The sequence below is a fragment of the Mustela putorius genome, unplaced genomic scaffold (assembly GCF_011764305.1).
Source record: "Mustela putorius furo isolate JIRA1106 unplaced genomic scaffold, ASM1176430v1.1 tig00000196_pilon_pilon_pilon, whole genome shotgun sequence".
NCBI lineage: Eukaryota > Metazoa > Chordata > Mammalia > Carnivora > Mustelidae > Mustela > Mustela putorius.
Genome location: NW_025421310.1, coordinates 13,785,001 through 13,812,667, shown reverse-complemented (window position 1 = coordinate 13,812,667; position 27,667 = coordinate 13,785,001). Strand labels below are relative to the sequence as shown.

At 56.2% G+C, this 27,667-nt stretch overlaps 1 protein-coding gene across 1 annotated transcript; it reads right to left on the bottom strand.

The window, feature by feature from the left end:
• Positions 1–2,356: 2,356 nt before the first annotated feature.
• On the bottom strand, positions 2,357–23,622 carry EXOC3L2 (exocyst complex component 3 like 2). Its single transcript, XM_045077173.1, has 12 exons — positions 23,494–23,622; positions 19,315–19,853; positions 15,951–16,587; positions 13,624–13,735; positions 12,416–12,517; positions 12,210–12,310; positions 11,874–11,984; positions 10,051–10,186; positions 6,893–7,015; positions 6,232–6,387; positions 5,266–5,387; positions 2,357–3,038 (listed from the first exon to the last, which is right to left on the bottom strand). Exons 2-12 carry the CDS (start codon positions 19,835–19,837, stop codon positions 2,750–2,752), a joined length of 2,412 nt encoding a protein of 803 aa, XP_044933108.1. The 5' UTR covers positions 19,838–19,853; positions 23,494–23,622; the 3' UTR covers positions 2,357–2,749.
• Between the last annotated feature and the right edge of the window lie 4,045 nt (positions 23,623–27,667).

The following is a 27,667-nucleotide window of genomic DNA, read 5'->3' as shown; positions in this document are numbered from 1 at the left end:
CCGTGAAAAGCGCCCCCACGTCCATCACCAGCCAAATGGATGAAGAGAATGTGGTTCTCTCCAAGCAATGGGCGAATTCCCCGGCTGAAGAGAAGGAAATCCTAACCCACCCTTTGTGACAATTAGGACAGAGCTGGAGGACCTTCTGCTAAGCAACATCCACCCGTCCCAGAAGGACAGATTCTGCCTGGTTCCACTCCTGTGCGCTCTCTCAACCTCTCCGAAGCACAGATGTGGAGAGGAGGGTGATTCCTGGGTGGGGGCTGGGTTGTACGGGGAGTCGTTCAGTGGAGAGAAGGTTAGTCATACAAGATGAGTGAGCTCCAGAGGTCGCCCTGCAACACTGTGCCTGAGGGTAACACTATGGGCCACCTTACGCACAAGGGGCCCGGCTCAGTCCGGGAGCGTGTGACTCTTGATCTCGGCATCATGAGTTCAAGCCCCGCGCTGGGTGTTGAGATTACTTAAACAGATAAATCTTTTTTTTTTTTTTTTAAGATTTTATTTATTTAGTTGACACAGAGAGAGAGATCATGAGTAGGCAGAGAGGCAGTCAGAGAGAGAAGAGGAAGCAGGCTCCCCGCTGAGCAGAGAGCCCGATGTGGGGCTCGATCCCAGGACTCTGGGATCATGACCCGAGCCGAAGGCAGAGGCTTTAACCCACTGAGCCACCCAGACGCCCCCAGATAAATCTTTTTAAAAAATGTGTTAAGAGGGCAGATCTCACGTTAAGTGTTCTTTTTTTAAAAAATATTTTATTTATTTTCGGGACACCTGGGTGGCTCAGTTGGTTAAGCAGCTGCCTTCGGCTCAGGTCATGATCCCAGTGTCCTGGGATCGAGTCCCACATCGGGCTCCTTGCTCCGCAGGGAGCCTGCTTCTCCCTCTGGCTCTGCCTTCCACTCTGTCTGCCTGTGCTCGCTCTCGCTCGCTCTCTCTCTGACAAATAAATAAATAAAATCTTAAAAAAATATATATTTTATTTATTTTAGAGGGGGGGAGCATGAGCATAAGTGGGAGGGGAAGAGAGAGAGAAAAATCTCAGCCGACCTGATGTGAATCGCAGCACTTAACCCACTGTGCCGTCCAGGCGTTCGTCCCATACTAAGCGTCCTTAACACACACACACACACACACACACACACATGTATTCTATGATCCCACTTACATGAAATGTCCAAAATAGACAAATCTACAAAGACAAAAAGTGGACCAGTGATCACCAGGGCCTGAGGGGGTTGGGCGGCTAAGGGGTGCAGGGTTTTTTGGCGGGGATGCTGACACTGTTCTTAACATCGACCGTGATGATGCTTCTACAACTCGGCGAATATACCGAGAGCGACTGAATCGAATCTTCAAAGGGATGAATGGTCTGGCTTGCAGACCCTGTCTCCATAAAGCTGTTTGTAAAGGGGGGACCCACATCTGGGAAGAATACTGCTGCACGGAGGTCCACAGGTCCTTTGTGAAATGCGTACAAGACCGCAACCCATCATTCATTCTGCCTCTCCTCTGTTGTGCATCAGTGACATTGAAGGTGTCCTCTTAGCAGTGGAAGTGAGAAGGGGGGACCCTGTGAATGGCTCACCTTGGCCCTGGAGAAAGAGAGGTTAAGAGCTTCCCCAGAGAGGGGCAGCTTCCTGCCCAAGGTCACACAGCCCAGAGGCTCCAAGTGTCCGGAGTCCCCACCTTCCTAAGTTCACATGTGGGTGAGGTTGCAACCCCAGTCCCAGAGCTGACCGCTGGCTGCCTCCTCCTTCCCACTTCTCAGGGAAACACACACACACACATACACACACGCGCACGCACATACCCCCCCAGGAAGCATCCATCATAGGCTGTCCAACCAGGCCGGAGGGGTAGGGGTCATCGGGGAGGTGACCTCAAGGTCTCCGTGGGGACCAGAATCCGGCGGGGCTGTGGGTGAGAGGCTGGAATTTTTCCCACCCTGAGATTTTCCTGCATCAACCCAGGAGGGCGCCCTGGATGCCGCCGGCCCTGCCCCCAACCTCCTTCCTCTCTTGACACAGCTTCCCGGCTAAGGATGGATGGAGGGGTGTGGTGTGCCAAGGAGGAACCACCAAGCCCAGAAACCAGGGAGAGGCACTTCGGGATTGACAAAGTGTGGGGCCCTGGCCGAGCGTGGCTGAGGGCCTGCCTGGGAGTCCCGCGCCTGGGGGCCTCGGAGGGTAAAGGGGATGAACTTGCCCGCTTCTGGCCCGCGGGGCCTCCCTCAGCCTCCACTGCCCTGCCCAGGAGTTGGACCCCAGCCCAGCCTCGGGCGTGTGAGAAGCCCTTGGCCCTGGGCCCTGCCCCCGGTCCTTCCTCCCCCACACACTGGGGACTCAGCCCTTCCTTGTGTTAAATAGAAACCTCTTTATTCTAAGTATCGTACATTCCTTAATATGTTGGGCCGGGGCCAGACCTTGAGGTGAGGGGAAAGGGGGGGGCCTGGGATACTTCTGTAGAGCCTTCCAAAACGCCTGCCACCGCACACTGGGCCGGGAGCTGGTGCTGGGAACGAGCTTCGTGGCCTTGGGAAAGTCCTTGCTCCCTCCGGCCTGTTTCTCTTCTATCTGGGGGATTTAGGGGTGGCCAAGACCTCTGAGGACCTTTCCATTCCCCCCACACCGGGGCGGGAGTGGGGCAGTCTGTGGTCCCAGGCAGGGAGTCAAGAGGGAGCCCGTACTGGAGGACAGTTTGTCAGCAGCAAAGATGGGGGGCACTGAGGTGGAGGGCTGGGAGAGTCTCAGCGTTGGGTAGGGGGCCGTGATGGAGACAGAGGCCCAAGTCGGGGCAGACAGGCCAAACCAGGCCTGGCCACCCGGGAGAGGGGAAGGCGGCCCAGGAAGAGAGGGAGGCCGAGGCAGAAAGGTGGGCGGGGCACGGAGATGTCTGAGAAGAAGGCACGGTCCCGAGGGGGTGACAGGGCTCCCCCCTCAGACAGTTCCAGGTCCCGGGCCACGGCCAGGATCTCCTGGCGGGCTGCTGTGTTGTGCAAGCCCCGGATGTCCAGGAGGGCTGCCACGTGCTTCCGCCTGGGGGGAGAGAGGAAGGGACAGGTGCATGGGGTTCTCCGTGCCAGATGCACACAGCCCCCCTGGGAACCTCATCAGGCCCCCATCTGTCCCAGAGCCTGCCTTAGCTCTGGAGCCCCTTTAAAGCCCCCTTCCGGCTCCTTTCCCCATACCAGCAGCCCCTCCCCCCCCACCTTCCCCTATCCCAACCCCTAGTCCCTCCCCATTTCTAGTCCTCCCAGACCCTCCTCCTAGCAGCACAGCCCCCAGAGCGTCGCTAACCAGACATTTCCAAATCCTTCCACTCATTACTGGCTCCAGAACCCGCTCCTCTACACCCAGCACAGGTGGCTTCCTAAGCACCTGGTCTTAGCTCCCGGTTAGCCTTCGGTCTGCAGCCCCGACTCCGCGCACACAGCTTCTGGGCTTCCTTCTGGCCCCTTCACACCTGCTTAAGCTCTGGAGTCAGCAACACCCCCCACTTCATCTTCACTCGCACCTCCAACAGCCACCCATCGCCGCTCGGACGCTGTGCAGGAAGGCTCGCCCACATTTCCATTGAACCTTCCTCTCCCCTCTCCCCACTTCCCAGGCCAGGTCTGGAAGCTTCTCCACCACAGCAGTTCCAGAGCCCGTATCCAAACCCGACCTCAACTCTCTCAACCCAGAGCCCATCCATGACAGCACCTTCGTTCCCGTGGGACACGCATGTCACCCTCCCACGCCATCCCCAGAATCGTGCTCAACCAAAGTTCCACTCCAGAACTCCAATTAACCTTGGGGGGGCGGGGGCGTCACCTCAAACAGAAAGTCTGTCTCAAAACTCTGTTTTCCAACCCTTGCCCTTAAATCTGACACAGCCGAGCCTTCCCTTCACCCCCATCTCCACAACAGATCGTGGGTCCAGCACCCCAGGACCCTCAGCCACATTTTGACTCAAGAGCCTGAACCCAACAGTCATTTCCAGAACTTCCATTTCAGGAAGAGCCCCGGGGCCCTCACTACCCTCCTTCAAACGCAGCTCAGGCTCTTCATGTCCCCACATCCCTGGTTTGGAATCACCTCGGCTCCAAAATGTACTCATCCAAAAATGGGGCTCAAGAGCCTTCCGGCTCAGACAGGCTCCAAAGCAGGCTTTGGAGCCATCCCAGAAGCTTAAGAGCTTTCAGACTGAGCTTTGCGTTCAAGTGCAGATTCCAAGTCAGAAACCCCAATCCAGGAGAAAGGCTGGGACTCCCACCACCCCCAAAGACTTCAGGGCTTTGTGACTCCCCAAGGACAAAGAGCCCCACAGCCCAGAGCCAGAACTGTCCATCTGGCTTCGCTTCCAGAATCCTCATCTCCTCAACCCAGAAGCCTAAACCCCGCTGGGGCCTCACTCCCTGGCGGAGTGGGGTTTTGTCTCTGCAAAAGCACAGTGTCCTCCAGCTTGAGGAGTCCTACAGGACTGTCACCACTATCTGCCTTGGAGGGGGGTGGGGGAGGTGGGGGTGGAGGCAGTGATCAGGTGGGTGCAATCAGCTGGAGCCAGCCTGCCACGGGGGCTCAAGTCCCAGCTTGGCCACTGGCCAGCTGTGGCATTTGGGGTAATCTGCTTAATTCCCGCCTGTCTCAGAGGATGCTAAGCACTTGGAACAGTGCCGCCTTTTACTTGCATATTATTTTCTAAAATAACTTCCTTAGGCCCAACAGAAGGACTCAAGAAACCAGCATTGGTCTTGGTCCTGCTGTCCGGGTGGATAATGCGGGCAATGCTGGTGTTGACTGAGGATGGAGAAGTCCCCCAGCAATCCTGGGAGAAGAGTGCTATTATCCCCCCTGGGAGAGGCTCCGCGAGGGGAGGGTCCCAGGGAGAGGATATGGTCCACCAGGATCTGAGCGGCGCCTGCCGCTGTCCCAGTGCGTGTGCGCCCCGCTTGCCTGTGCGTGTCCCCGTGTCCCCCGTGGCTCCCTGGCTGGGCCGGCCCTTCCTGCCGCCGGCGGCCCTGCGCCCCCCTGCCCTGGGCTTCCTGTGACTGCCTGTTTGTTTGCGAGCCCTGGTGGCGGCGGCGGCAGGAGAAGGAGGGAAATAGTATTAATAATGGCCCGGTTGCAGCAGGAAACGGCCGTCAGACACACTCGCCGCCTCCCTCCCTCGCCCAAGAGCAGGAAACGCCAGGACGGATGCCAAAGCCGGGAGTCCTCGGCCTGGCGGCGGCGCGGGCAACAAGGGGCCAGGCCGGCGCGGTGGGGGGTGGGGGGCTCTCACCTGATGTCTGGGTAGTCCCGGACCAGCACCCCCACCTCCACCTGGATGCTGGGCGTGTCTTCCAGCTGCAGGACTTCGGCCAAATGGGGCACCACGGCGTCCAGCCACGAGGCCTGGGACTCCTACAGGGGAAGGCCCCAGACTCACACTCTGGCCCCAGGTCCCCCTTCACATAAACCGCACCCCTCCTGGCCTCTGTTCTCTCCGTAAAGCCAGGCAGAGGACAAGCTGTGATCAGAGGTTTGGAAGGACCTGGAAGCTATGGAAATGTGGAGGCAAATCCAGTCTAAACGTATCTATTCCCAGTTTTGCGGATCACGGGGGGCTCGGGACATCTCTCCAAACCTAGTGGTCGTATTCAAAAGGTGACCCTTAGGGGTAACTGGGTTCCTTGTGTGAGAGGTCTCCCTCCCTGCCTTCTCCATAAAATGACGCACCCCCGCCCCGCGATTCCACCCCCCCCCCGCCCCCCCCCCCCCCGCGATTCCAAGTACTGCAGACTAGAAAGTCCTGGAAATGCGGATGAAGGAAGCGCTTCCGGTCCTGCTGATTACAACTGGGTGCAAATAAGAGTGGGTCGTTTTAAATTCTTGAATCGGAAACGCCAGAATCTTGAGTTTCTGTTGGTGTTTAGCATCTCTGTGTGCTCAGAACAGCCCCTGTTTTAGGGAGTGCGAGCTCCGCGCCAGGTAGGGTCCTAAGCACTTAGCAGGACCGAACTGACGGAATCCCCAGCCCCAGAGCACAGGGGACACAATGCCGGTTTGCGCCCGGGGGGGGGCCAGCTCTCCCTCCGGAGCAAGCCAAGTTTTAGGTGTGCAGGGCCAGGATCAAAGTGTCACTGGGGACTGAAAGTTGGGTGTAAGGCCTTTTTCTAAGCCCCCGCCCCAACTCTCGGGCCCGGGGGTTCTCGCGAGCCCAGGTTTAGCGTGGTTTCGGAGCCCCCCGCCCCCGGGCCGCACTGACCAGCCGCCGGAACAGCCGCTGCAGCTGCGCCGCGTCCTCCCGGAGCCTCCCGGCCACGCGGCTGCGGGTCCGCGCCGAGCGGCAGCGCAAGCGCCCGCGGAGCAGGGGCCGCACGTACTCCACCAGCGCGCGCCGGTGCAGCTCGGCCACCAGCGCCTGCGGACCGAGGGAGACGCGAGGTCTGGTTAGCCGCCGGTGACGCCCTCCCGGCTCGCCTCCCTCCGTGCGCCCACCCCGGGCACCGCGCGGGAAACCTCCCCTGCCCCCAGGGAGCCGCGCCCCCTCGTCGTCCCCAGGGCTTCCCCCCCACACCAGCCCTCCCGACTCCCAACGGGTGACCACTGTCCTGCTGGATGGTACCTTCCTCTGCCCCCTAACCGGCTCGCCGACACACCCTGCCGACTCCCAAAGGATGCCCCGTCCCAGCCCTCTCCCCAGTCTCGGGAGTTCTACCTCCCAGGGGGCCCGGCTCTGTGCTAGCGGTACCCTAGGCCCCAGCACCCGCGCACCTGCCTCCCGGCAGACCCCGCGCAGAGCGCCGCCTATCGCACCCGGAGAGAGCTAGCTGCTCGGTGCCTCGAAGGGGTCTCCCCCTGCGGAGCGCCCGGGCTCCCCACTCTCACGCCCAGCCCTCCCCCCGCCCCACCACAAACCCGCACACCTGGTAGGGCTCGTCCTGCATCCTGCGCAGTGCCAGGGCCTGAGCGCCCAGCGTGCCCACGATGCCATCCAGGGCCTCCGGGCTGTTCAGCCACTTCCTGCGCATCAGCTTGTTGAAGTAGGGCTGGGGGGGATAGTATGGGGGGGATGGTTTTAGCTCTCCTCCCTTCCACCCTCTTTCTCCACTTAGCAGCTCCACAGAGGAGAGCTGGACTTGCAGGGCTGTGCTGTGCCCTTCCGGGGCGCGCGGTCTGGGAAGGGAAACAGACCATCCCCTAAAGATGGACCCAGAGCGGTCAGGGCCTGGACGAGGGAATCCAGGAGTTTAGGAAGCCCAGAGCGGGTGCCTGAGTCAACGCTGAGTCAAGGAGGGCTTCCTGGAGGAGGGGACACCAGAGCTGATCCCAGAGGACGGTGGTAGTTAGCCAGGTGTCGGCTGTGCGAGGGAGTGGCTCCATCAGCGGGAAGAGCCAGTGTGAAGACTGCTGGGATGTCAGATGGGTTTTCAGGTTAGAGGATCAGAAAGAGGGTCAGTGTGGCTGGCAAGACCATTTATATAATTTGAGGGTCCCAGTGCAAAATGAAAACAGAAGGCCCTTATTCAAAATTACTAATAACTTCAAGACAGCAAGGGCATGGTGGCACACCAAGCTGGGGCTCTTCCAAGAAGGGGTCCTGTATAGCTGCTCGGTTTCACAGATGCCTGAAGCTAGAACAGGGGACAGGGAGATGGGGCTAAGCTGGCAGGTGGGGCTGGAGCACACAGGGCTGTAAGGAGCCCCGGCTTCCTCCTGAGGGCACTGGGGAGCCACTGCAGGTTGGGAACAGACAGAGAGGGGAGGCTTATACATTAGGGAGATCTTGATGCTCCGAAGGGGCAGGGCTGAGGCAGAAATTGGCGGCGGGGGGGGGGGGGGACTGGAAGGAGACAAAAGGGAGAAAGAAGTGAGTAACGGGTGAGGAGGGAGAGAACAACCCAGATAATAGATTTTTTAGGATTTCTGTGGGGGGGGAGAGAAGGGAAGCACTTGGACATGATCCAAGAGCTGGGACAGGCAGTGGGTCTGTCCCTGAGGTGGATCTGGGGGCAGTAGGGGAAGACGCTGCGGTCTAGGTGGACCCTGGGGAAGGTGAGGTGCTGGGGATATCCGGCTCGGCTCGGAGTCCATGGGGTCTGAAGCAAGTCCTATCCCACCTCGCACCCACTTCCTGCTCTCCCATTCCCATGGCTGTCAGAACCAGTTAACCCGGCTGTCAGAACCTCCCAGGATGGGGCCTTTTGTAGAAAAGCAGGTGAATTAAATGAGCCAATGCTCTGGCTGCAGAGCCTGGCTCAGGGAGTGTCGCTCTTGCTACAAACCCTGTATTTTTAGGAAGAAAACAGCCAGTACCCATGGTCCAGGACCAAGCTAAGCACTCTATAGCCACGACCCCATTGCTTCCTCACAGCCACCCCCAAGAAGCCTGGAATTCCCCTGCCCATTCTCCAGATGAGCAAACAGAAACCCCAAGAGGACAGGACTCCCCAAGGAGTAACTTGCCCCAGGTCCCCCTATTTGGAAGCAGCCCAGCCAGGCTGGGAACAAAGACTGTACCCACTGCCCAGAATCCCCATAATCCCCCCCACCCGCTTGCTCACGTTCACACACACACCTACCCATGTAGTCATTCAACAAACACTCTGAGCCCTATATATGGGTCAGCCATGGGTGGGTGGCTGGAGACACATGGAGAAGAACGCTTGGGGAACACAGCACAGAATAAGACAAACAAAACTCCAAGCATTTGATCATCGTGAGCAGGTCAGGGGACTATAAATACTCACCTGGTATTTGCTATTAATGTATATTAATATATACATTATATATAATGATATTAATATATCATATACATATATCAAATATATATATTATAACATATATATGTAACATACTTTTTATATGATATATTTATTTGCTGACCCTAAGGAAGTATGTTCCCTGTGTTAGGTATGAACGCGGCACTGTGGTTATGTTCATTTTAAAAAGGACTTCTTATCTTTTGGAGATGCAGGCTGAAGTGTTGATGGATGACGGCAGGATGTAGGGGATCTGGGGGTGGGGGGGGTGCTGTGGGGGGTGGAGGAAAGGTGAAACCAGATTGGCCAGGCATGGATAACTGGCTGGAGCTCCTCTGCCAAGAGGCCATTCTGTCATTCTGCCTACTTTGGTGTATGTTTGAAATTTTCCATAATAAAAAGTTATTTTAGAAACATTCCAACAAACCCTGCCCTTGAGAAGCTAACATTCCGGTGGGAGGAGCTGGTTGGGGGAGGAGGGAAAAGAAAAAAAAAAAGCAAAGGCCAATGCAGAGTGCAGGTGGCCCTAAGTGCTTGGAGAAAAACACAGCAGGGAGGGCGGAAGGGAGTCTCCTCTCTGGACGGTCTGAGGAGGTCTGATCTGAGTCAAGGCTTGAAAGAGGGGAAAGGGGGAGCTATGTGGCTACAGGGGGGAGGGGGAAGAGGGGCCCAAACTGAGAGATGAGCAAGTGCAGAGGTGCTGGACTGGGTCTGTCGCGTGAAGGAACAGGGAGGGGTAAGTGAGGAGGCAGGTGGGAGGAGGTGAGGTCAGGGAGGGAAGGGTCAGACCGTCCAGGGACTTGAGCTCCCCCCACCACCACCACCCGCAAGGACTTTGGCTCTTGTTCTGAGTGAGATGAGATGTACGACATGTGGGTTGAGCGTGCATTACAACAAGCACACACACAACCCTGTCTCATTCCCAGGTACTCCCCCCTCCCTCCCTGAACTCGCTCACCCACCTTCCACCAGACCCTAGCTTCCTCTGGGCACATGCAGGAGCCGGAGGTAAATAGGGCTCCCGGTCTAGAGAGGCTGGGCAGGGATCTGGGGGGCCTCAGTGGGGAGGGGCTCCACCCAGTCCCCAAGGCCCCTTCTGCTGGTGGCTCTCCATCCTCCCCTTGACCATATCCTCCCGTCTCTTCCTTCCTGTACCCCCCTTTGCCCCCCCAAATAACCCAAATAGGCCATCACCCTCTGCCCCCCTGCCCCCTTGCCTGCTTCCTGAACACTGAGTCATAGCCTAAAATGAACTGCAGGTTGGCGGGGTGCCCCCGTCCTAGCACCCCCACTCCATCCCACCAGCGCCCTGCCTCACTCACCTGCAGCTCCTGGAACAGCAGGTCAGCCAGGACTCGGTGGCAGAGTCGGGTCACACGGTCCAGCGCGCTGGCTGCTGCTTCCCGGGCCGGCTCACTTTCGGGGGGCCCCACCCGGGCCAGGCGCTCTGCCAGAGCCCTGTGGGGATCAGAGGAGCCAAAAGTCAGGGACTGCCAATATTCAGCTCAACTGCCTGGACCCCTCTTCTGGCTTCAATGGACTCTATTTCGTTGGCATAGGGGTGACAGGTCAGATGGGGGAGCTGGGGGAAGTCAGGGGCTCTGGGGAGAGTCTGGAGGCTAAGCAACAGCAGGGTATGTCTGGGAGGCTGGGGGAGGTGTGTGGAAGCCCCACGGAATGGGATTCGAAACATTTCTCTTTTTTGAAATTTTTTAAAAATTAATTTATTTGACAGAGAGAGAAATCACAAGTAGGCAGAAGTAGGCAGAGAGGCAGGCAGATAGAGAGGGAGAAGCAGGTTCCCTGCTGAGCAGAGAGCCGGATGTGGGGCTCGATCCCAGGACCCTGAGATCATGACCTGAGCTGAAGACAGAGGCTTAACCCACTGAGCCACCCTGGTGCCCCATCGAAATGTTTCTAATTCTAAAACCCTACCCTTCCCATTTCTCTCTCTCTTTTTTTAAAAAAAGATTTTATTTATTTATTTGACACAGAGAAAGAGATCACAAGTAGGCAGAGAGGCAGGCAAAGAGAGAGGAGGAAGCAGGCTCCCGGCTGAGCAGAGAGCCCGATGTGGGGTTGGATCTCAGGACCCTGAGATCATGACCTGAGCTGAAGGCAGAGGCTTAACCCACTGAGCCACCCAAGCGCCCACCTTCTCATTTCTCTTAATGATAATCCTCCATCCCTGAAAGGACAGTAAGCTGGTCTGAGGGCAATTTGGCATTTTCTTTCCAAGATCCCAGCGGGCCCCCTTCTGGGTATGGGTCCCTGAGAGTCCCCACGTTTTTGGGAATTGACAAGTGAGACAGGTTTTTCCTCTGCCAAAGGGTGAAACCGACTGTCCATTCACTGGGGACAGTAGATATGTGCTGTATGTAAACAGTGGAGCACAGTTCAGGTTTTACAAGGAAATAAATGTGGGAACTCCACATGCTAACGGGAAAGTCTCCAGCCTGTTAAGGGAAAAGGCACAAAAATGTGTTCAGTAGTCTGCCATTTGTGGAGTTCTTTTTTAAAGGAAAAGGAATACTATGTATGCACACAGTGAAATATATTTACCTGTGTATGTATATGGAATGTGCATATGAAATATAAAATATGTATATGAATGCACACAGATATGCATATGCATGAAGTATGCAAATGTATGCATACACTTACTTACACATATTTACAGGTAAATATATCAAAAACCCCAGCAAAGATATGGCAGACCCTAGCAATAAGGACGGTGGGGAGCGTGTAGGAGGGAGGCTTTGCACTGTATGCCCTATTGTAGCTCCAATTTTGAACCATGGAAATGCATTACCGATTTCTCAAATGCACGAAAAATAAGTTAATAAAAAAGGAGAATAAGATAAAAAGGCAAAAAAAAAAATCTGTAATTCCTAGAGTGTTTGAGTCTGGCTTCTGGGTTCCTATAATTAGAACACTCCAGTGTTCTGATCACTCCATAATTCTAGGGCTCTGTGATGCTGAGGTTCTTTCCAGGACTCCCTAGGGTTTTATGCTTCCAAGGTCCCATGTGCCTGTCGCTCTGGACCAGCTCTGGGATCCCTGCCTAGGAACTGGGCACCCCGGTTCAGCTGGTCGTGACCACTGACCCTCTGCCCTATTGCACACACACGCTGGGCGCTCTCACCTCAGTGGGGGCCCGCAATTGACCAGGGAGATGGTCCTGCTGATGTAAGTGTCAGGTAGCAGCTCACGAACTCCCGGATTTTCGTGGAATCGTTCCACCCGCTGCTGGAAGCTGGTGACAGAGAAGGGGAGGGCATGACAGATGGAGCACTGCTGGAGGAGGGTCTCTTGCTGGGCACTCAGCCCGGCAAAGCCTGGGATCCTTCCTGATGCGCCCCTGCCAGTCCTGACTTGGTTCTCTTTCATATCTCCTCTCTCTGTTGGATCCTGGGTACTGATGCCACCCCCACCAGCCTTGCACCCCGGCACCGCCCCCCCCCACCGGGGCCCTCGGTACCTCTGCAGGAATTCTGCCAGCCCCCCCAGGCAGCAGTGGGCCATCCGCTCCCCAAACTCCTGGCTGATGCGGGGCGCTCGCTCCGTGTGCTCCTCTAGCAGCTGTGTGGTCCATGGTGAGGAGAAGGGGTGAGGAGGGGGGAGGTCCTGCTTTCCCACAGGGGGCACTGTTCCCACTGATTCTCCTTCCTCTTCCCCACCCCCTACCTCGCACACATCCTGCGCCAAGCTGCTGGGCCGGTCCTCCCTGTTCCCCCAGTGCTCCTCATTCTCCTGCAGCACCCGAAGCAGGGCTGCTCGTGTCTGAGCCTGCAGTGGGAAGGTGGGGGGACAGGCAGGAGTCAGGGGCACCTGGGAGCCTCTCCCTGTTTTCCTCCCCCGCCCCAAGGTCCCCACACCTTAGCCCCAAGCATATCTCAGTTCTATTTGTGAGCTTGCAAAGATTAGGCTGAGGAGGGAGGTTGGACCAGAAAACCTCCCCAGCCCTTTGCATCCCTACCCCCTGATTTGGAGCTTGATATTAAGAGTCCATATTTTGGGGCACCTGGGTGGCTCCTTCAGTTAAACGGCTGCCTTCGGCTCAGGTTGTGATCCTGGGATCCCTGCATAGGGCTCCCTGCTCAGCGGAGAGCCTGCTCTCCCTCTGCCCTCTCTCTCTTGTTCACCCTCTCTCTCTCAAATAAATAAATAAAATCTTAAATTAAAAAAAAAAAGTCTGGGGTTTTAAGCTTCCTTCATCTGATAGCCAGAGAGTCTGAGGGTCTATTCTCTTATTATTTGATGGTCCCTAAGGCTCTGCTCCCCAGCTTCTGCAAAACAATTTGTTCAAGAGTCAGATTCTGGTCTGGGATTCTAAGGTTTATGCATCTCTGATTCTCTGGTCCCATGTTCCCTGTTCCCTTCAGAGAATCTGAGAATGTAGTTATGTCAGAGTCTAAGATTCTAGGCTCACAGGTTACAAAGGTTCGGACTCCTTTGGCTGAGGCAGGACTGGCAAATAGGTGGCCAGGCTGGGTGTTTTTGGCCGGACCATTCTGCTGACTGGTTATTAACCAGGCTGACTCTCTGCCCTGGCTGGGTGCAGAGATCGTGCTTATGCTCTCCTTCTGGGGGTCTTTGGGACTGTGAGCCGAGCTTCTGTGACTGACGCTTCCTCTAAGATTTGAAGTATCTCAATGTGTCGATACTTTATTGCTGCTCTATTATGCCTGGCTGGGTGTTTGGGTGAACAGAGCTGAAGCTGAGACGGAAGTGATCCGTGTGGGCTTACCTTTCAGTGTCTTTGGGGCAGAACTCAGAATCCACAAAGGGAAAAGGGAAATGGGAGTAGGGAAAGGAGGAGAGGAGGGGCCCCCAACCCCAGTACAACCCTTCCCTCCCTGCAGAGTGCCTCCTGCTCCGAAGTCCCCCAGTACCTTAACGTCTGTGACGCATTCGTCCTCCAAGCCCCGCAGGGTGCCGGGAGACAGAAGGGGCCCCAGCTCCCCATTCTCTAGGGCTACCAAGTCCACGAGCCCTAGGACCTCTCTGGGAGTGGGGGACAAGAGACAGGGAGGTCTGTGAGAGGGGGATCTGGGCAACTGAACCCCTCCACACTCAGTGTGCTTGTGACCCTGGGCCACTCCCTTCCTCTCTAGGGACGGGCTTTGCTCATCCCTCAAAGGAAGTCTTGGGAATGGTTGCTCCCCTGGCTCCAGTTCTCTGAGTCAGCTCCCTGATGAATGGTGTCCGGGCAAGACTTGCAGGGGTCAAGTCCAAGCTCGATGGTCTGGTACGCGAGATCTCAGCCATGATCAGCTTCACCAGACAGAAGTTCCCTCCCACCTTCACTCCTTGTCCCCAGCACCTCACCCGGCCTTGGAGGTCTCCCCGGTCCAGGCCACACTCCTCACTCCTCAGCACACCCAACCTGTGTGGTACCATCCCTCTCCCTAGCCCCCCCACCATCACCCATACACACCCCAAGCTTTGGCCCATGGCATCTTCTCAGACAGAAACATTATCTTCCTACTCCCACCCTCCCATTCCAGGAAGCTCTCCAGACTCCCTGTCCTGCCTCCCTCTCTCATAGATGGTGTGAGAGTGTCCTTAACACATATTCCCAGCAGGGATCTAGGAAGTCAATGTCACTAGCGGTTGCTTTCCCATTCTTCCAGTGACAACAGGATGACTTTGAGGAACCACCCATCCCACTCGCTTGCCGACATGTGGCTTGGGTGTGACCAGCTCCCCTTTCGCCGGACTGCGTAGGTGACCCAGTCATGGCTAATCATATTCCATGCCCTACCCACAAAAATGGGTAGGTTTTAGGATCCAAAAAGCCTCCACAGTTTGAAGATTCTAGGACTGGGAACATCAAAGGTGCTGAGGTTCTAAGTGTTAAGGTTACAGAATTCAAGGGACCAGGAGCGTTCCAGTCCTAACACTGGAAGGATCCACAGTGTCAAAGTTCTAGGCTCTAAAGAGGGGGTGGGGCCAAGCTTTAGGATTTGAAGTCTCATTGGTGCTAAGGTTCTAGGATTGAAAGTGTCAACGCTTGAGTTCTAAGACTGGAAGAATCAACAGGGCTAATGCCCTAGGATCTAAAGAGAGAGAGCCATGTAAGGGTTCTAGAATTCTGAGGGTCAACTATGCCAAGATTTTAGGAATGCTGGTGCTAAGGTTTTAGTATTTAAGAATCAGTGGTGTTAAAGTACTAGGACTGGAAGGTTTAATGGTACGAACATTCTAGGTTGAGAACCATCAACAGTGCTAAATTATAAGACCAGAAGGGTGAACGGTACTGGGATTCTAATAGCATATATGTCAATGATGGGAAGGTTCTAGGCCTGGAGGGGTCGAAGCACTGAGCTTCTAGAACTGAATGGGCCACTGGTGTTAATAGAGTCCAAGTCTGGAAGACTGGGAGGTGTTAAGGTTCTAATACTGGAGGGGTCAATGGTCAATGTTGATAAGATTCTGGGAGTCTGTCAGTGATGTGAAGGTTGTAGGGCTGGAAGTGTCCATGGTGCTAAGATTTTAAGAATGGAAAGATAACAATGCAATGCAAGCCTTCTAGAAGAAGAATCCACGATGCTTAGATTCTAGGACTGGAAAGGTGACGAACGCTATGATTCCAAGGGTGGGAGTGTTGGGATGCTGAGCTCCTTGGACTGGATGTGTGGAGGTTTTAGAAGTAGAAGAACTGATATCGCTAAGGTTCTAGGGGGGAAGGGTGGACAGCGCCCAGATGAGCGGATTGTCAATGTTTCGGTGCAGAGGACTGGAAGGATCCCTGTGTTAAAGGATACAGGAGTGCAATGATACTGAGTTCTAAGACAGGAAAGGTCCACAGTGCTAAGGTTCTAGGGGTGTAAGTGTCCACCATGCAAAGGTTCTAGATCTGGAAGGATCACCAGTGCCCCAATTCTAGGACTGGAAGCGGGGGGCGCGGGGCTACAGGTGGAGGTGGAGGTCCGCGGGACTAAGGCTCTCAGACTACAGGGTGCGGAGGTTTTAGAACCGGAAGGCCCTATGTCGCTAAGGTTCTAGCACTGGGAGGGTGGACAGCGCTCGGAGGCGCAGATTGTCCATGTCACCCCTGCCGAGGACCAGGAGGGTCAACGGTTTTAGGATTCTATAGGACGGAAGAGTCACCAGTTCCAAGGTCTTTGGCAAGTGAAGAGGCCAGGGCTGAGGGAGTGTGTGTTAGGGGGGCGGGGGGGGGTTCTGGGCGACCCTGGGGTGGCCGGCCCCGCCTCACCTGGGGTACACCTGGTTGTGCCAGTGCAGCAGCGCGTAGCGGTCGGTCAGCGGCAGCCTCCGGCGGGCGGCGGCCCCGAGCCACTCGGCCAGCGCGCCGTGGTAGCTGCGCAGGTAGACGCCGAAGGCGCCCAGGCCGGCGGGGTAGGCGGGCGCCAGGCGGCCCCGCACCACGCCCATGTCCTCCAGCAGCCGCGCCCGCAGCGCCTCCAGCTGCCCCGCCAGGCCCCCCGGCGCCCCGGGTGCCGCCGCCTCCAGGCGCTCCCGCGCCGCGCGCCCCACCGCCTCCGCCCAGCGGGCGCGCAGCTTGCGGGCGGCCCCGGGCCCCCGGCGCCCGTCGGCCGCCTCCTCCTGCAGCAGCACCTGGCCCAGCTGCGCCACGGCGCCCGCCCCGGCGCCCGCGCCCGGCCCGGGGCCCGCCAGCGTCTCGCGCACCAGCGCCCAGAGCTCGCGCTGCAGGGCCTCGTACAGCAGCGCCACGTCCCGCGCCCGGCGGCCCCCGTCCGTGCCCTCGGGCCCGGGCGGCCCGGGCGCGCCGCTGCCCCCCGACGACGCCAGCTCCTCGGCCTCCAGCTCCAAGATGTGCTCGTCGGCCCGCGCGAGCTCGCGCTGCTGAATCAGGCTCAGGATCTCCAGCACTGTGGGGGCAGAACCGGAGGTCAGGGGGAGGGAAGCGGGCCGGCAGGCTGGGGGAGGAAGGGGTGTGGGGAGGGGGAGATGACGGGCCTAGAAGGGAGTCCTGCGACGTTCCAGGAGAACGAGTTGAGGGAAGGGGGTCGGGAGAGGGGGGGGGGGCAGGTTGAGGGAGGAAGGAGGGAGAGGGCCAGGACCTGCGGGAGAGGACGGGAGAGGACGGGAGATGGTTAGGGATGGACAGAGGAGGGTGGGCGCTGGGATAGGTGTCTGGATAAGGGAAGGAGGTCAAAGGACCAGAGTAGCATCAGGAGACTAAGAAGAGAATGGGAGGGGGAGGAGGATGGGGAGAAGTCTGGCCAGTTGGGGGTAGGGATTGAGGCAGAAGGCGGGGTGGGGGGGGTGGGGGGGTGGGGGGGGGGCAGAGGGTGTTGGTGAGTAGCTTATGATATAGGAAGGGGTCAGGATATTTGAGGGGCAAGGACAGGAAAAGGGCATCAGACCTAGAGGAAGGGGTCTGGGCAATGGGAGGGCTGGGGGGAAGAGTCCGAGCCAGGTAGGGGGAGAGGGTGGAGAGAAGCAGTGGATGAGAAGGGCAGAGTGGAGGCTTGGAGGTGGGGAGAGGTTAGCAAGACCAGTGATGGGGTCTTCTGGGGGATGGGACAGCTGTGGGGGTGACCTGAGACTTCCCCAAAAGCCAGCCCCATGGGGTTGGGAGGCCTTTGAGTGAAGGCAAAGGGAGGGCCCCGGTGGCCCAGGGTTACCCCCAACACCTCCACCCCCCTCCACTTCCTCCCTGGCAGAAAAACTGTTTCCTGGCCAGCGCTATTTCTGCCCATCCGTTTCCAGAAGGCGGGGGCTCCAGTCACCCCCTCGTCACCTCCCTGAAGTGCCCTCCCAGTCCCCAGGGAGCCCGGGCTGAAATAGCCTCTTGCCAGGACCTAGAGGGTGCACAGAAAGGGCTCTCCTGAGGTCCCCAGTGCTGAGGCTGCTTGCCTGGGAGGAGGCCTGGGAGTGAGGATGGGGGCGAATGAAGGTGGGGGCGGAGCTAGGGTTGGGGGCCTCTGAGATGGGATCAAGATGGGACTGAGGGAAGGGATGAGGGTGAGGTTGGGGTGACATCTACAGAGGGGACAGGAAAGGAGTTGCGAATGACATCTGGGGTTTGAGGGGGTGTGGAGACGAGGGTGGGTTTATATGATCATTGAGCAGGAAAAGAAGGTGGAGATGGATATGAGTTTGAAGATGAAATTTGGGCTTGAATTGGGACCAAGAACGTGGGTGGAGGTTGGGAATGGGAGGTTTGGATGGGGACTCCAGGTTGGGGTGGAAATGGGATTAAGAATGAAGGGGGAGGCCAGCTTGGGGTTGGGCTGAAGGTGGGTGCTGAGATGGGCCGAGGCTGGGCGTTGGGTGGGAGACTAAATCGGGGACCCTGTTGCAGCTGTAGGCGGGACAGCAACAGCCCGGCGGGCAGGCAGTTGTCCTGGCGTCGGGCACAGAGATGGTTAAAGATGGTGTTTGGACAAAGGGATGGGTTGGGGTAAGCACGAGGATGTGTCCCAAGGTGGAGATAGCTGATGGGGTTGGAATAAGTGTGGGGTGGAAACCAAAAGGGCATTGAAGAAGACACTGGGGGTACAAACAGGGGTGATGTCTTGAGTTGAACCACGTGCCTCCCCAACGAAGAAAAAAGAGGTGTGAAGTCCTGATCCCCCACCCCGTACCTCCGAATGGGGACCTTATCTGGAGACAAGTTCTTTATAGAGGTGATCAAGTTAAAATGAGGTCATGGGGTGGCCTCCAAGCCAGTGTGACGGGTGTTCTTTTACAAAGGGGAGATTTGGACACAGAGACAGATACACACAGAGGAGAGATGCTGTGAGGTCACAGCGAGAAGGCCCCCTGTCAACGAAGGAACAGGAGTGGGGTGATCACAAGCCAGGGAACCCCCAGGTTAGCTGGCAGAGTGTTAGGTGCAGGAAGAGGAAGAAGGGCTCTCCTTTGAGTTTCTGAGCGTGTGTGGACCCAACGCAACACCTTGATTTCCAACTTCTAGCCCCCGGAACTGAGAAACTAGATCTCGACAGTTTCAGCCACCTGGTTTGTGGGACTTGCTTAATGCGGCGGCCCTGGGAACCCGAACACGGGCCTTGGGGGACGCAGTCGGCAGATGTGGTGGAAGGTAGGCACTAGGCATGGTGGTGAGTTTGAGATGAAGCTTGGAGATGAGTTGAGGTAGGGATGAAGTTGAAGGTGGAGGCTGAGGTTTGGGACTGGGATGGAGTTAGGGTTAGGATTCAGAGTGGGACAGAGAAGGAGAAGAGATTGGGGGTGAAGGAGGAGACTGAGGTGGGCGTGGGGGTCTGAGGCTAGGGTTGGGGCTGGGGATGGGAAGTGGGGGGGTATGGTATGGAGGTTAGGGAGGGGCAGAAGGTCAAGGTTGGAGATGGCCTGGAGGTTAAATTTGGAAGGGATTGGGAGGGGATGGGACCAAAGTTGGTGATTCGCTTATCACAGGACATGGGGGTGAGGTCGAAGCCGGTGGTGGGTAGTGAGTGGGATGGATTGGGGGTGGGTGTGGAGACAGAGCTGGAGCCTGGCTCGGTGATGGGGCTGGGGACTGCAGGGGGCGAACTGGTATCCTACTTGGGGGTGGGCAGAAGTTGGAGAAGTGAATGGAGATAGGGTCACAGGTGGAGGCCAGGTCTGAGCAGGGGCTCCCGACTCACCTGACAGAGGCTCCTTCATCTTTGGGGGCTCGGGGACCTTGGGCGGGGGCTCAGGGGCCGCCTCGCCGGCGGGCACCACCCTCTCAGCCAGGGACGCACGACGGGGCTTGGGTCCGCGTCCCAGTCTCAGGAAGGCCAGTCTCCGGGCAGCCTCCCCCGCCGCCTCCTCGTCGCCCTGGGCTCGGGTCCCCTGAAGCCTGGCCAGGAGACCAAAGTCTGCCGAGCTCCTGCGTATCCCTGGTGTCAGCACGCGGCCCAGGAAGGAGCGGGGCTGCCCATCTCCGGGGCTGCCTGCCCGCCGGCCAGGGGTCCAGCCCAGCCGGAAGGGGGCTAGGCCAGCCAGCTTCTCCAGGGTGGCGCGGCGGCGACAAGATGTTCCATTGGGCAGGGTCCCCAGCTCCCCAACCTCCTCTTCTTCCAATCCTGGAACTTCCTCAAAGGGGTTCCGAGAGGACCTCAGGGGCAGGGTCCCCGCCCGGGGCACCTTAGTGTCGGCCACCCCTAGATTCTTCAGGATGGGCATTTTGACAGGCGGGGACCTGGGGAAAACATAACAGACCCTCAGTGGGATTGACGGCAGTGGTGGGGTGTTGGTGATTGGTAATCCTGCCTCTGGGTGCGGAGCCTGGTCCGAGCACTTGCCGATCCCATGAGGTTGGTGCTATTATGATGCCCGTTCTGCAGATGACACCCAAGGTCCCACAGTGGCTCAGTGACTCAGCATTTGGACCCAGACCTATTGATTCTGGGGCTGGGGTTCTTTCCCCCTACCCCAAGCACTGGCATTCAGACCCTTTCCCTGCCCGGAGGCTTCATCATCTTTGTGGACCCACCCACCCCATGAGGAAATAGACTCGGAGAGGGGAAGCGTCTTTCCCAAACTGGCACAGCCCACGAAGGGCACAGGCTGCCTAGGGACTCAGGCTCCACCATCTCCCCAGACGGCCAGTCACACACATGGGCACCCGCCTCGTCTCCCCTGTCCCACCAGCACCCCTGTCCACTCTACCCCACCCTGTTCACTCCTTGAAGAAAACCTTCCTGGGAAATGTCCAGAACAGGCAAATCTGTAGAGCTAGAAAGGAGATGAGCATGAGTGGGAGCCAGGGGCTGGGGGAGGGGGGCTGGGGAGTGACTGCTTAATGGGTACAGGTTTCCTTTTCACAAGCGAAAAAGTTCCGGAGGTACACAGTAGTTGACAATATTGTGAATGCACCAGGTGCCCCTGAATTGTATTCTTTAAAGTGGTTCATATGGTGAATTTTATATTACGCATATTTTACTACCCTTCCCCCTGCCAAAAAAAGAAAATTACTAGGTATTCGCCGGGTGAAGGCAGTGGAGAAACAGTGGTGGCCAAGGCACAAGTTCTTCCCTCTTGGGGCTTGAAGTCTCCCAAGATCTGCTCATCCCACCTCCTAAGTCCCTCATCTCCAACCCTCTCCATGGTCCCTTGCCCCAGTCCAAGCACCCTCTGCCCTCTGGCTTCCCCACTTCCTCCCTGGTCTCCCGGCTCCTGTTCTGCCCCGCCTCAGCCCACCTTTGAGGTCCTTGTTAAAGCATAAACCTGCTCCCTTTCCTTCTCTTCGCTTTGCATGGCTCCCCAGTGCCTGTGGGGCAAAATTCAGCTGCCCTCACCTGCCAGCTGTGCCCTCACCAGTGCTCTCCCACATTCTCCTCCTCCTCCTTGCTCCGGGCTCCTCCAGGTGTCAACATTTGTGTAGATCCTTCTACAAGGAAACCTGTTCTCCCCGCTTTAGGACACAGCTCCAAAGCCCCCTTCTCCAGGAAGCCCTCCCTGATGCCCAGGCTGAGTCAAGTCAGCCCCCTCAGGATTTCTTCCATCCCAGCCCTGTCCAACCTGAGTCGTCACTGTCTGGGGATGAGTCTGTGTCCCCGAGACCGGACTGTGAAGCCTTGAGAGGACAGGGTCAGGCTGTCTCCGTCACTGCTGTGTCCCTAGCTCCCAGGGCTGGCGCTCAGGAAATGAATGGGTGCTAAACAGGAAATGAAGGAGGGAAGGACCTCATTCCTTGTGGGTGAGGAGGAGTCAAGCTGGAGAGATCAGTTAAGACCAGGCCATGCAAGGCCTCGAAGGGCCATGAGGAGGAACTTGGGCTATTTCCCAAGGACACTGGGGAGCCACGGAAGGGCACTTTTTAAAGTGATGAAATAGTTTAAATGTTCAGAAATCCAGAAAAATTTAGAAAACAAACACCCCTGTGCCTCCAATCCTAGCAGCATCTAATGCAAACATTTGCCCTATTTGGTTCAGGTTACTTTTTTTTTTTTTTTTTTTTTAAAGAATCAAGCATTACAGATGCACCAAACCCCCCCCACTCCCCCCCCACCCCTGAATTATCTAGCCCTCTCCCAAGGAAAGCACCATCCGGAATGTTAATCCCCATCCAAGCCGACTTTCACTCTATGCCTTGGCATAGTGTTTGTAGCCAGAAACAATGTATTGTTTCCAGTGGTCTCCGACTCTCTCTAAATGCAATCACACCATGCATATCCAGCAACTTGCTGTCTGAGAGCTGGTTTTTGGCTCACATGCCACATGCCGTGTGACATGGAGCCATGCCTCGCTCTGTGGCTCTAGTTGATGTCCCTGAAGTGTTGCGTACTGTTCCACTGCTGGGCGACAGCAAAGCCGCATTGGCTCTTGGCTGTTCACACGTTGTCCTATCACCGGCACCAGACATGCAGGTTGTTTCGAACTGGGACAGGTTCTGAGCAGATGAGGGATAGGGTCGGGATTGGGCGGGAATGTGCGTGGTGCGTGGAGCATCTGGAAGGGGGCCCTGAGTGGGCAGGGCTGTGAGCAAGAGCATCTCCTTTCCGGGCGAAGACCCCCTTCTTTCCTCCCTGACTTCAGCCTCTAGACCTCAGCTGTTGTTCCTCAAGCCTCTCTCCAGTCTCCATAGTCCCCTGTCCCCCAGGGAGGCAGTCACCATGGCAACCCTTGCCTGGAGCCCCCAGGGCTGTGGTCAATCGATGCTAGCACCCCCATACACACACGCATGTGCGCGCGCGCACACACACACACACACACACACACACACCACACGCCGTTTTCTCTTTCATTCTCCAAACAGGCTTCTCTGTGCTTCATCCCACAAATGGCTTCATTGTCCCCCAGCACTGCCTCTCTCATCCTCCCCAAAACCCACCTTCCCCTCAAAATAGGGGGCTCCAACTTCTCTCTGACAGAATTCAACATTACCCAAACGGGGTTTTTCCACTCCCCCACTGGCTGCTACATCCATCTCTGGACTGGATCCCATACCCCCAACCATCCTCAACATCCTCAGACCCCATCAGACCCCACTGCAGCACCTTCTGAGAAGCGGCCCCCTCGTCTTTCCCCTTCCTGGCTCCAACACCCGCCTCTGCAGACGGGCTCCGACATCCTGCCCCCTCCAGCCCCCTCATCTGCCTCCTGGTGCCCGGCCCCTGACTCACTTCCGAGGCATCCCTCAAGCCCCCAGCCTCCCGACCTCCCACAGGATGTCTTGGCCACCAGCTTCCCTCTCTGGGCTCCGGCTCCTCCCCTCCCCCTCCCCCTTCCCTCTCCTCCTCTGCTGCCAGCCTTTCCCCAAAGCCCTAAACCCTCCACAGGCAGCCTGACCCATTTGCAGAACTCAGCACCTCCAGTCCCCAAGTCTGTATCAGAGAACAGTCCTCACACGTTGTGTCCGCACTGGACCCCAACCACACCACCCTCCTCCAGACCTTGCCCCCCCCAAAATCCTGTCATCAGCCTTTTCAAGTTCATGCACATCTTCCTTCGGAACCCCATCTCTTGCTCCCTGTCCTTCCCAGCCTTGTCTTCTCTCCCACCTCCAAGCCCCCATCTCCTGGGGATGGAGCAAAGCACCCAGCCCTCTCTGGCCCGTCTTCCCACCTGAACTCAGAGGGCATGAGACCCAGCCATGGCTCCGGTTTCTGTTAATGGTCCAAGCTCTCCCTGCTTCTTCGAAGTTTCTGTGGATCCCCAGGGTCCCCAAATTCTTCCCTGCTCCCCGCGCCTCCTGCCCTCTCGCTCACCCTCCTAAGGACAGACCCCACATTCTCTTTTCACCTCCCCCCCCCACAGCTGCCGTCTAGCCCAAACCCAGGGGGGCCGGATGGCGGGGTGGGCATGCGGGTCCTGCCCCCCTCCTCCAGCACACTTACCTCCTACTCAGTGCAGTCCCTCTGTCCTTGCTACTGCGGTCCTGCCCTGAGGACACAGGAGCCAGAAATGCTGAGAGCTTGGAACTGGGGGGGGGGGGTTAGAGGAGGTCAATTTCCTGTCAGGAAACCCCTCCCTCTCTGGGGCCAGGGGCGGGAAGGACTCTTTATCTGTCTGCCCTTTTAGGCCAAGCTGGGGTTGGGCTGGGAAGGACAAGGCCACAGTCCGGCACCCCCTCCCCCGGAATCACCCCCCCCCCCCCCGCCTGCTCTTCACGCCTTCCAAGGTGACAACACCATCCTGGGCACCCTGGGGAGACACCCAATGCTGGACACGGGCCCAGAACTCTCCTCTGGGGTCCTCGATCTGGAGAAGAGACATGAACAAAGGTTCTGCTGGCCCAGAAGTTGGGATTAGAAGCGGAAAGTGGGTGGCACTGGAAACGACTTTGGAATTGTCCTCTCTGCTTGAAAGGCCCGGTCCCAGGTCCCTGGGTCCAGCAGGGCTCCCTCCTTCGACATTATCCTGACCTCAGCTCCAGCATCCGTTCCTCAAAGGAGGTTTTCCCTGAGCAGCAGAAGCCCTTCTCCATAACCTCCCCCATCCCCTCTCTCCCCCAGGGACTGGCTCTCATTTGTCCATTTCTTTATGTCACCTTCCTCAATTTGAATGATAAGATTTCTCTGACTCCCTTGTAGAGTTCTTTTTTTCCCTTTCTTTCTTTCTTTCTTTTTTTTTTTTTTAAGGTTTTATTTATTTAAGAGTGCCTGGATGGCTCAGTCATTAAGTGTCTGTTTGGTTCAGGTCATAATCCAGGGGTCCAGGGATCGATCTGAAGGCAGATGCTTCGCTGACTGAGCCACCCAGGCGTTCCTTCCTTGTAGTTTCTGACTCTCCCGCTGGAATGGGAATTCAAAGCAGAGTTTGCTTACCCTGTTCATCTTTATATCCCGAGATACATGCCTAGCACATAGTAGGTGCTCACTAAAGATTTATTAACCAGGCACACACATGGATGGATTAGAGCTAAGGAGCTCTAATCTGGAAACTGGGGATGCATATGGCAGGTGCGGGGCTGGGGTGGCTGCAAATGGATTGGTGGTGTTAGATGCAGGATTAGGATTCTTTTTAAAGTTTTAGGGAGGCACAGCATACCAAGTGTTAGGCCTGGGACAAGGGATCACTTGCCTACGCAAAGTTGGGGTTGGTGTGGGATTAGGGTCGGGGCTGGGCTCAGGAATCCCTGCTTCTCTCTGGGGCTTCAGGAAGGGTTCTGCAGACACTGAGGCTGGGGGAAGTGGGTCAGGGGTTAAGACTGCAAGGTCTGAAGGCCTCAGATCAAGGAAGGACTGGATTTACAAGACAATGAGCCCTGGGAAGGAGCTGGGAGGACACCCTGTCCTCCCGCAGGTCAGTGTGGATCATGGTAATCAGAAGAGACTGAGTAGCTCTGGCTGGAACCAGCTGGTCTGTTGTGGGCAGTGATAGCTCCTTCTCTTTTTTTTAATTTAATTTTTTATTGAGATATAATTCACATGCCATAAAATTTGCCCTTTGTCGGGGAAAAAACAGAGCTCTTTTTTTTTTTTTTTTTTTTTTTTTTTTTTTTTTTAGATTTTACTTACTGGGCGGCCTGGGTAGTTCAGTGAGTTAAGCCTCTGCTTAACTTGGGTTATGATCCAGTTATGATCTCAGGGTCCTGGGATCGAGCCCTGGCATCATCGGGCTCTCTGCTCAGCAGGGGAACCTGGTTTCCCCCGCCTGCCTCCCCTTCTCTCTGCCTGCCTCTCTGCCTACTTGTGATCTCTCTTTCTCTGTCAAATAAATAAATTAAAATCCTTAAAAAAAAAAAAAAGTTGACTTACTTATTTGTCAGAGAGAGAAAGCACAAGCAAGGGGGAGCCGCAGACAGAAGGAGAAACAGGTTTCCCACTGAGCAAGGAGCCTGATGCAGGACTCCATCCCAAGACCCTAGAATCATGCCCTGAGCCAAAGGCAGACACTTAACCCACTGAGCACCCACCCCCAGCAGGCCCGGGGCAGAGAGAGAGAGATTTTTTTTTTTTTAAGATTCTATTTATTTATTTAACAGAGAGAGGGAGAGAGATCACAAGTAGGCAGAGCAGCAGGCAGAGAGGAAGGGAACAGAGAGCCCATTGATGCCTGGGTTCTATCCCAGGACCCTGAGACCATAACCCACTGAGCCACCCAGGCGCCCCCAGAGAGAGAGAGAGAGAGATCTTAAGCCGATGACTCCACACCCAGCGGAGCCCCACACAGGGCTCAATCTTACCACCCTGAGGTCATGACCTGAGCTGAAATCAAGAGTGGGTCCCTTAATGGAGCCCCCCAGACGCCCCTAAAATTCATCCTTTTATAAAGTTCAGTGGTTTTGAATATATTCACAAGGATCTGTCAGCAGCATCTGTCACCACTATCTAATTCCAGAACATTTTCATCACCTCAAAAAGAGACCTGTAACCCCGTTAGCAGCCCCTCCCCATTCTCCTTCGCTTCCAGCCCAGTAACTTTCCCTATTACGGACATTCCACAGAAAAGGAACCATAGAGTCTTTTGCGTCGGGCTACTTTCGCTAAGCGTCCTGTTTTTAAGATTCACCATTTTGTAGCCTTCCCTCCCCCCCACACCCCAACCAACTTCATTTAGCCTCAGTCCCCGCATCTGGGGTGGGGCCCGTCCTCCGGTCTGCGGAACCAGGGTGGGGCCTGAGGTGTGGTGGAGGGCAGGTGTGTGTAGGGAGGTGGTCTGCTGCCCCCTCGTGGTGCCTGGGGGAACTGCAGATTTCCCTGCTAAGCCTGGGAAGGAGTGACTCAGCTCCCCCAACCCATCCCCAAGACCCCACCTCTCACCCAGCAGAGCCCTCAGGATCTCAAAACTTCCAGAACACCAGCCTGAACTCCTCCCTCTCGGTGTCCCACCATCCTTGAAACTCCTTGGGTACCATCTGCTGAGTAATAACAGTAATGTCATCAGCTTAGAAAGTTCTAATCTGTTCAAGTGCATAGTCTTGTTAATGTACCGCACACTGAGGTTGCTGCTATGATTTTGCAGGGACAGGAAGCCATAGAGGTTAAGAGCCCAAGTTCCAGAGTTTGGAAGCCCTCCTTTTCAAATCTCAGTCCTGCCGCTCACCAACCATGTGACCTGCACCATGTGATTTTTTTTTTTTTTTTTTTAATACTTAGGCTGTTTCCTCATGTGTAAGTGGGGCTGATAATCATGGTCCAACCTCACAGGGTGGCAGAAAGGATAAAGGGCTCAGAGCCTGGCACAAAGGAAGCCTCTATGTGCCTGAGAGTATCAGCCAGTGGTAGATGAGCTGGTCAGTGTTTCACAACCAGCTCTCTGGGGGTCTGGGGGTAGGGGAGCCTTGATCTGTGGGGTTTGCCAATTTCCACAGTGTAAATATCCCCACCATGACTAATTCCAGCTTGAATTCGGTGATGTCAAGCTACAGTGATGTCACTGAAAGTGTTTTTGGTGGGGGGAAGAGACGTGCAGTAGCACGTTATGTGGTTGTATCTCTCTGAACGTACAAGAGATGTAAATAACCTAGGATTGCAGATAATAGTAAAACGTAGTAAAATCATTAGGTTACGATGAGTATTTATTCCCTTTGTTTTCAATATAATTTATTTAATTATGTGTTTGCATAATTTAATCTTTTATAATGGCTGTTTAACAACCAGTTCCAAGATTCCTGCGACTTTAACAGTCGGCTCATTCAGGCTGATTCCCAACACGCTGCATCACACCCCTCTTTTTTAGAAAGGGAAACCGGGGCTCGAGAAGATGATCAGTCAGACAGGGGCAGGGCAGGACCCCATCCATCCAAGGGTTGTGGGATTCTGGGGCCAGGATGGGCTATGCAATGCCCCTCTTTCTTTCATCCCACACCAGTCTAGAGGGCATGGGTGGTCCCCACAGTTCCGGATGACCTCAGCAAAGACCTTGCCTCTGTGGTTTCAGTTTGCCCATCCCAACAGCTGCTGAGCCCTGTAGGTGAATGAATACTTACACAGGGCTCTTTGGCACCTGCTTCAGCCCTGCCAGGAAAGCAGCATGTCGATCCTTCCCCTCACCTTATAGATTGGGAAACTGAGGTTCCGCTCTGCGTCACAGAGCTATAGAGAGTCCTCAGACCTCAGCAGGGGT

What these genes read in the sequence shown, in the direction of transcription:
- EXOC3L2 (XM_045077173.1), bottom strand. Translation starts at nt 19,837, where the DNA reads ATGCCCATCCTGAAGAATCTAGGGGTGGCCGACACTAAGGTGCCCCGG. An exon ending in AATGCGTCACAGACGTTAAG is followed by an intron (nt 12,518 to 13,623) that starts GTACTGGGGGAC and finishes TTCCCACTGCAG; the next exon opens with GCTCAGACACGAGCAGCCCT. An exon ending in CGGGACTACCCAGACATCAG is followed by an intron (nt 3,039 to 5,265) that starts GTGAGAGCCCCC and finishes CTCTCCCCCCAG; the next exon opens with GCGGAAGCACGTGGCAGCCC.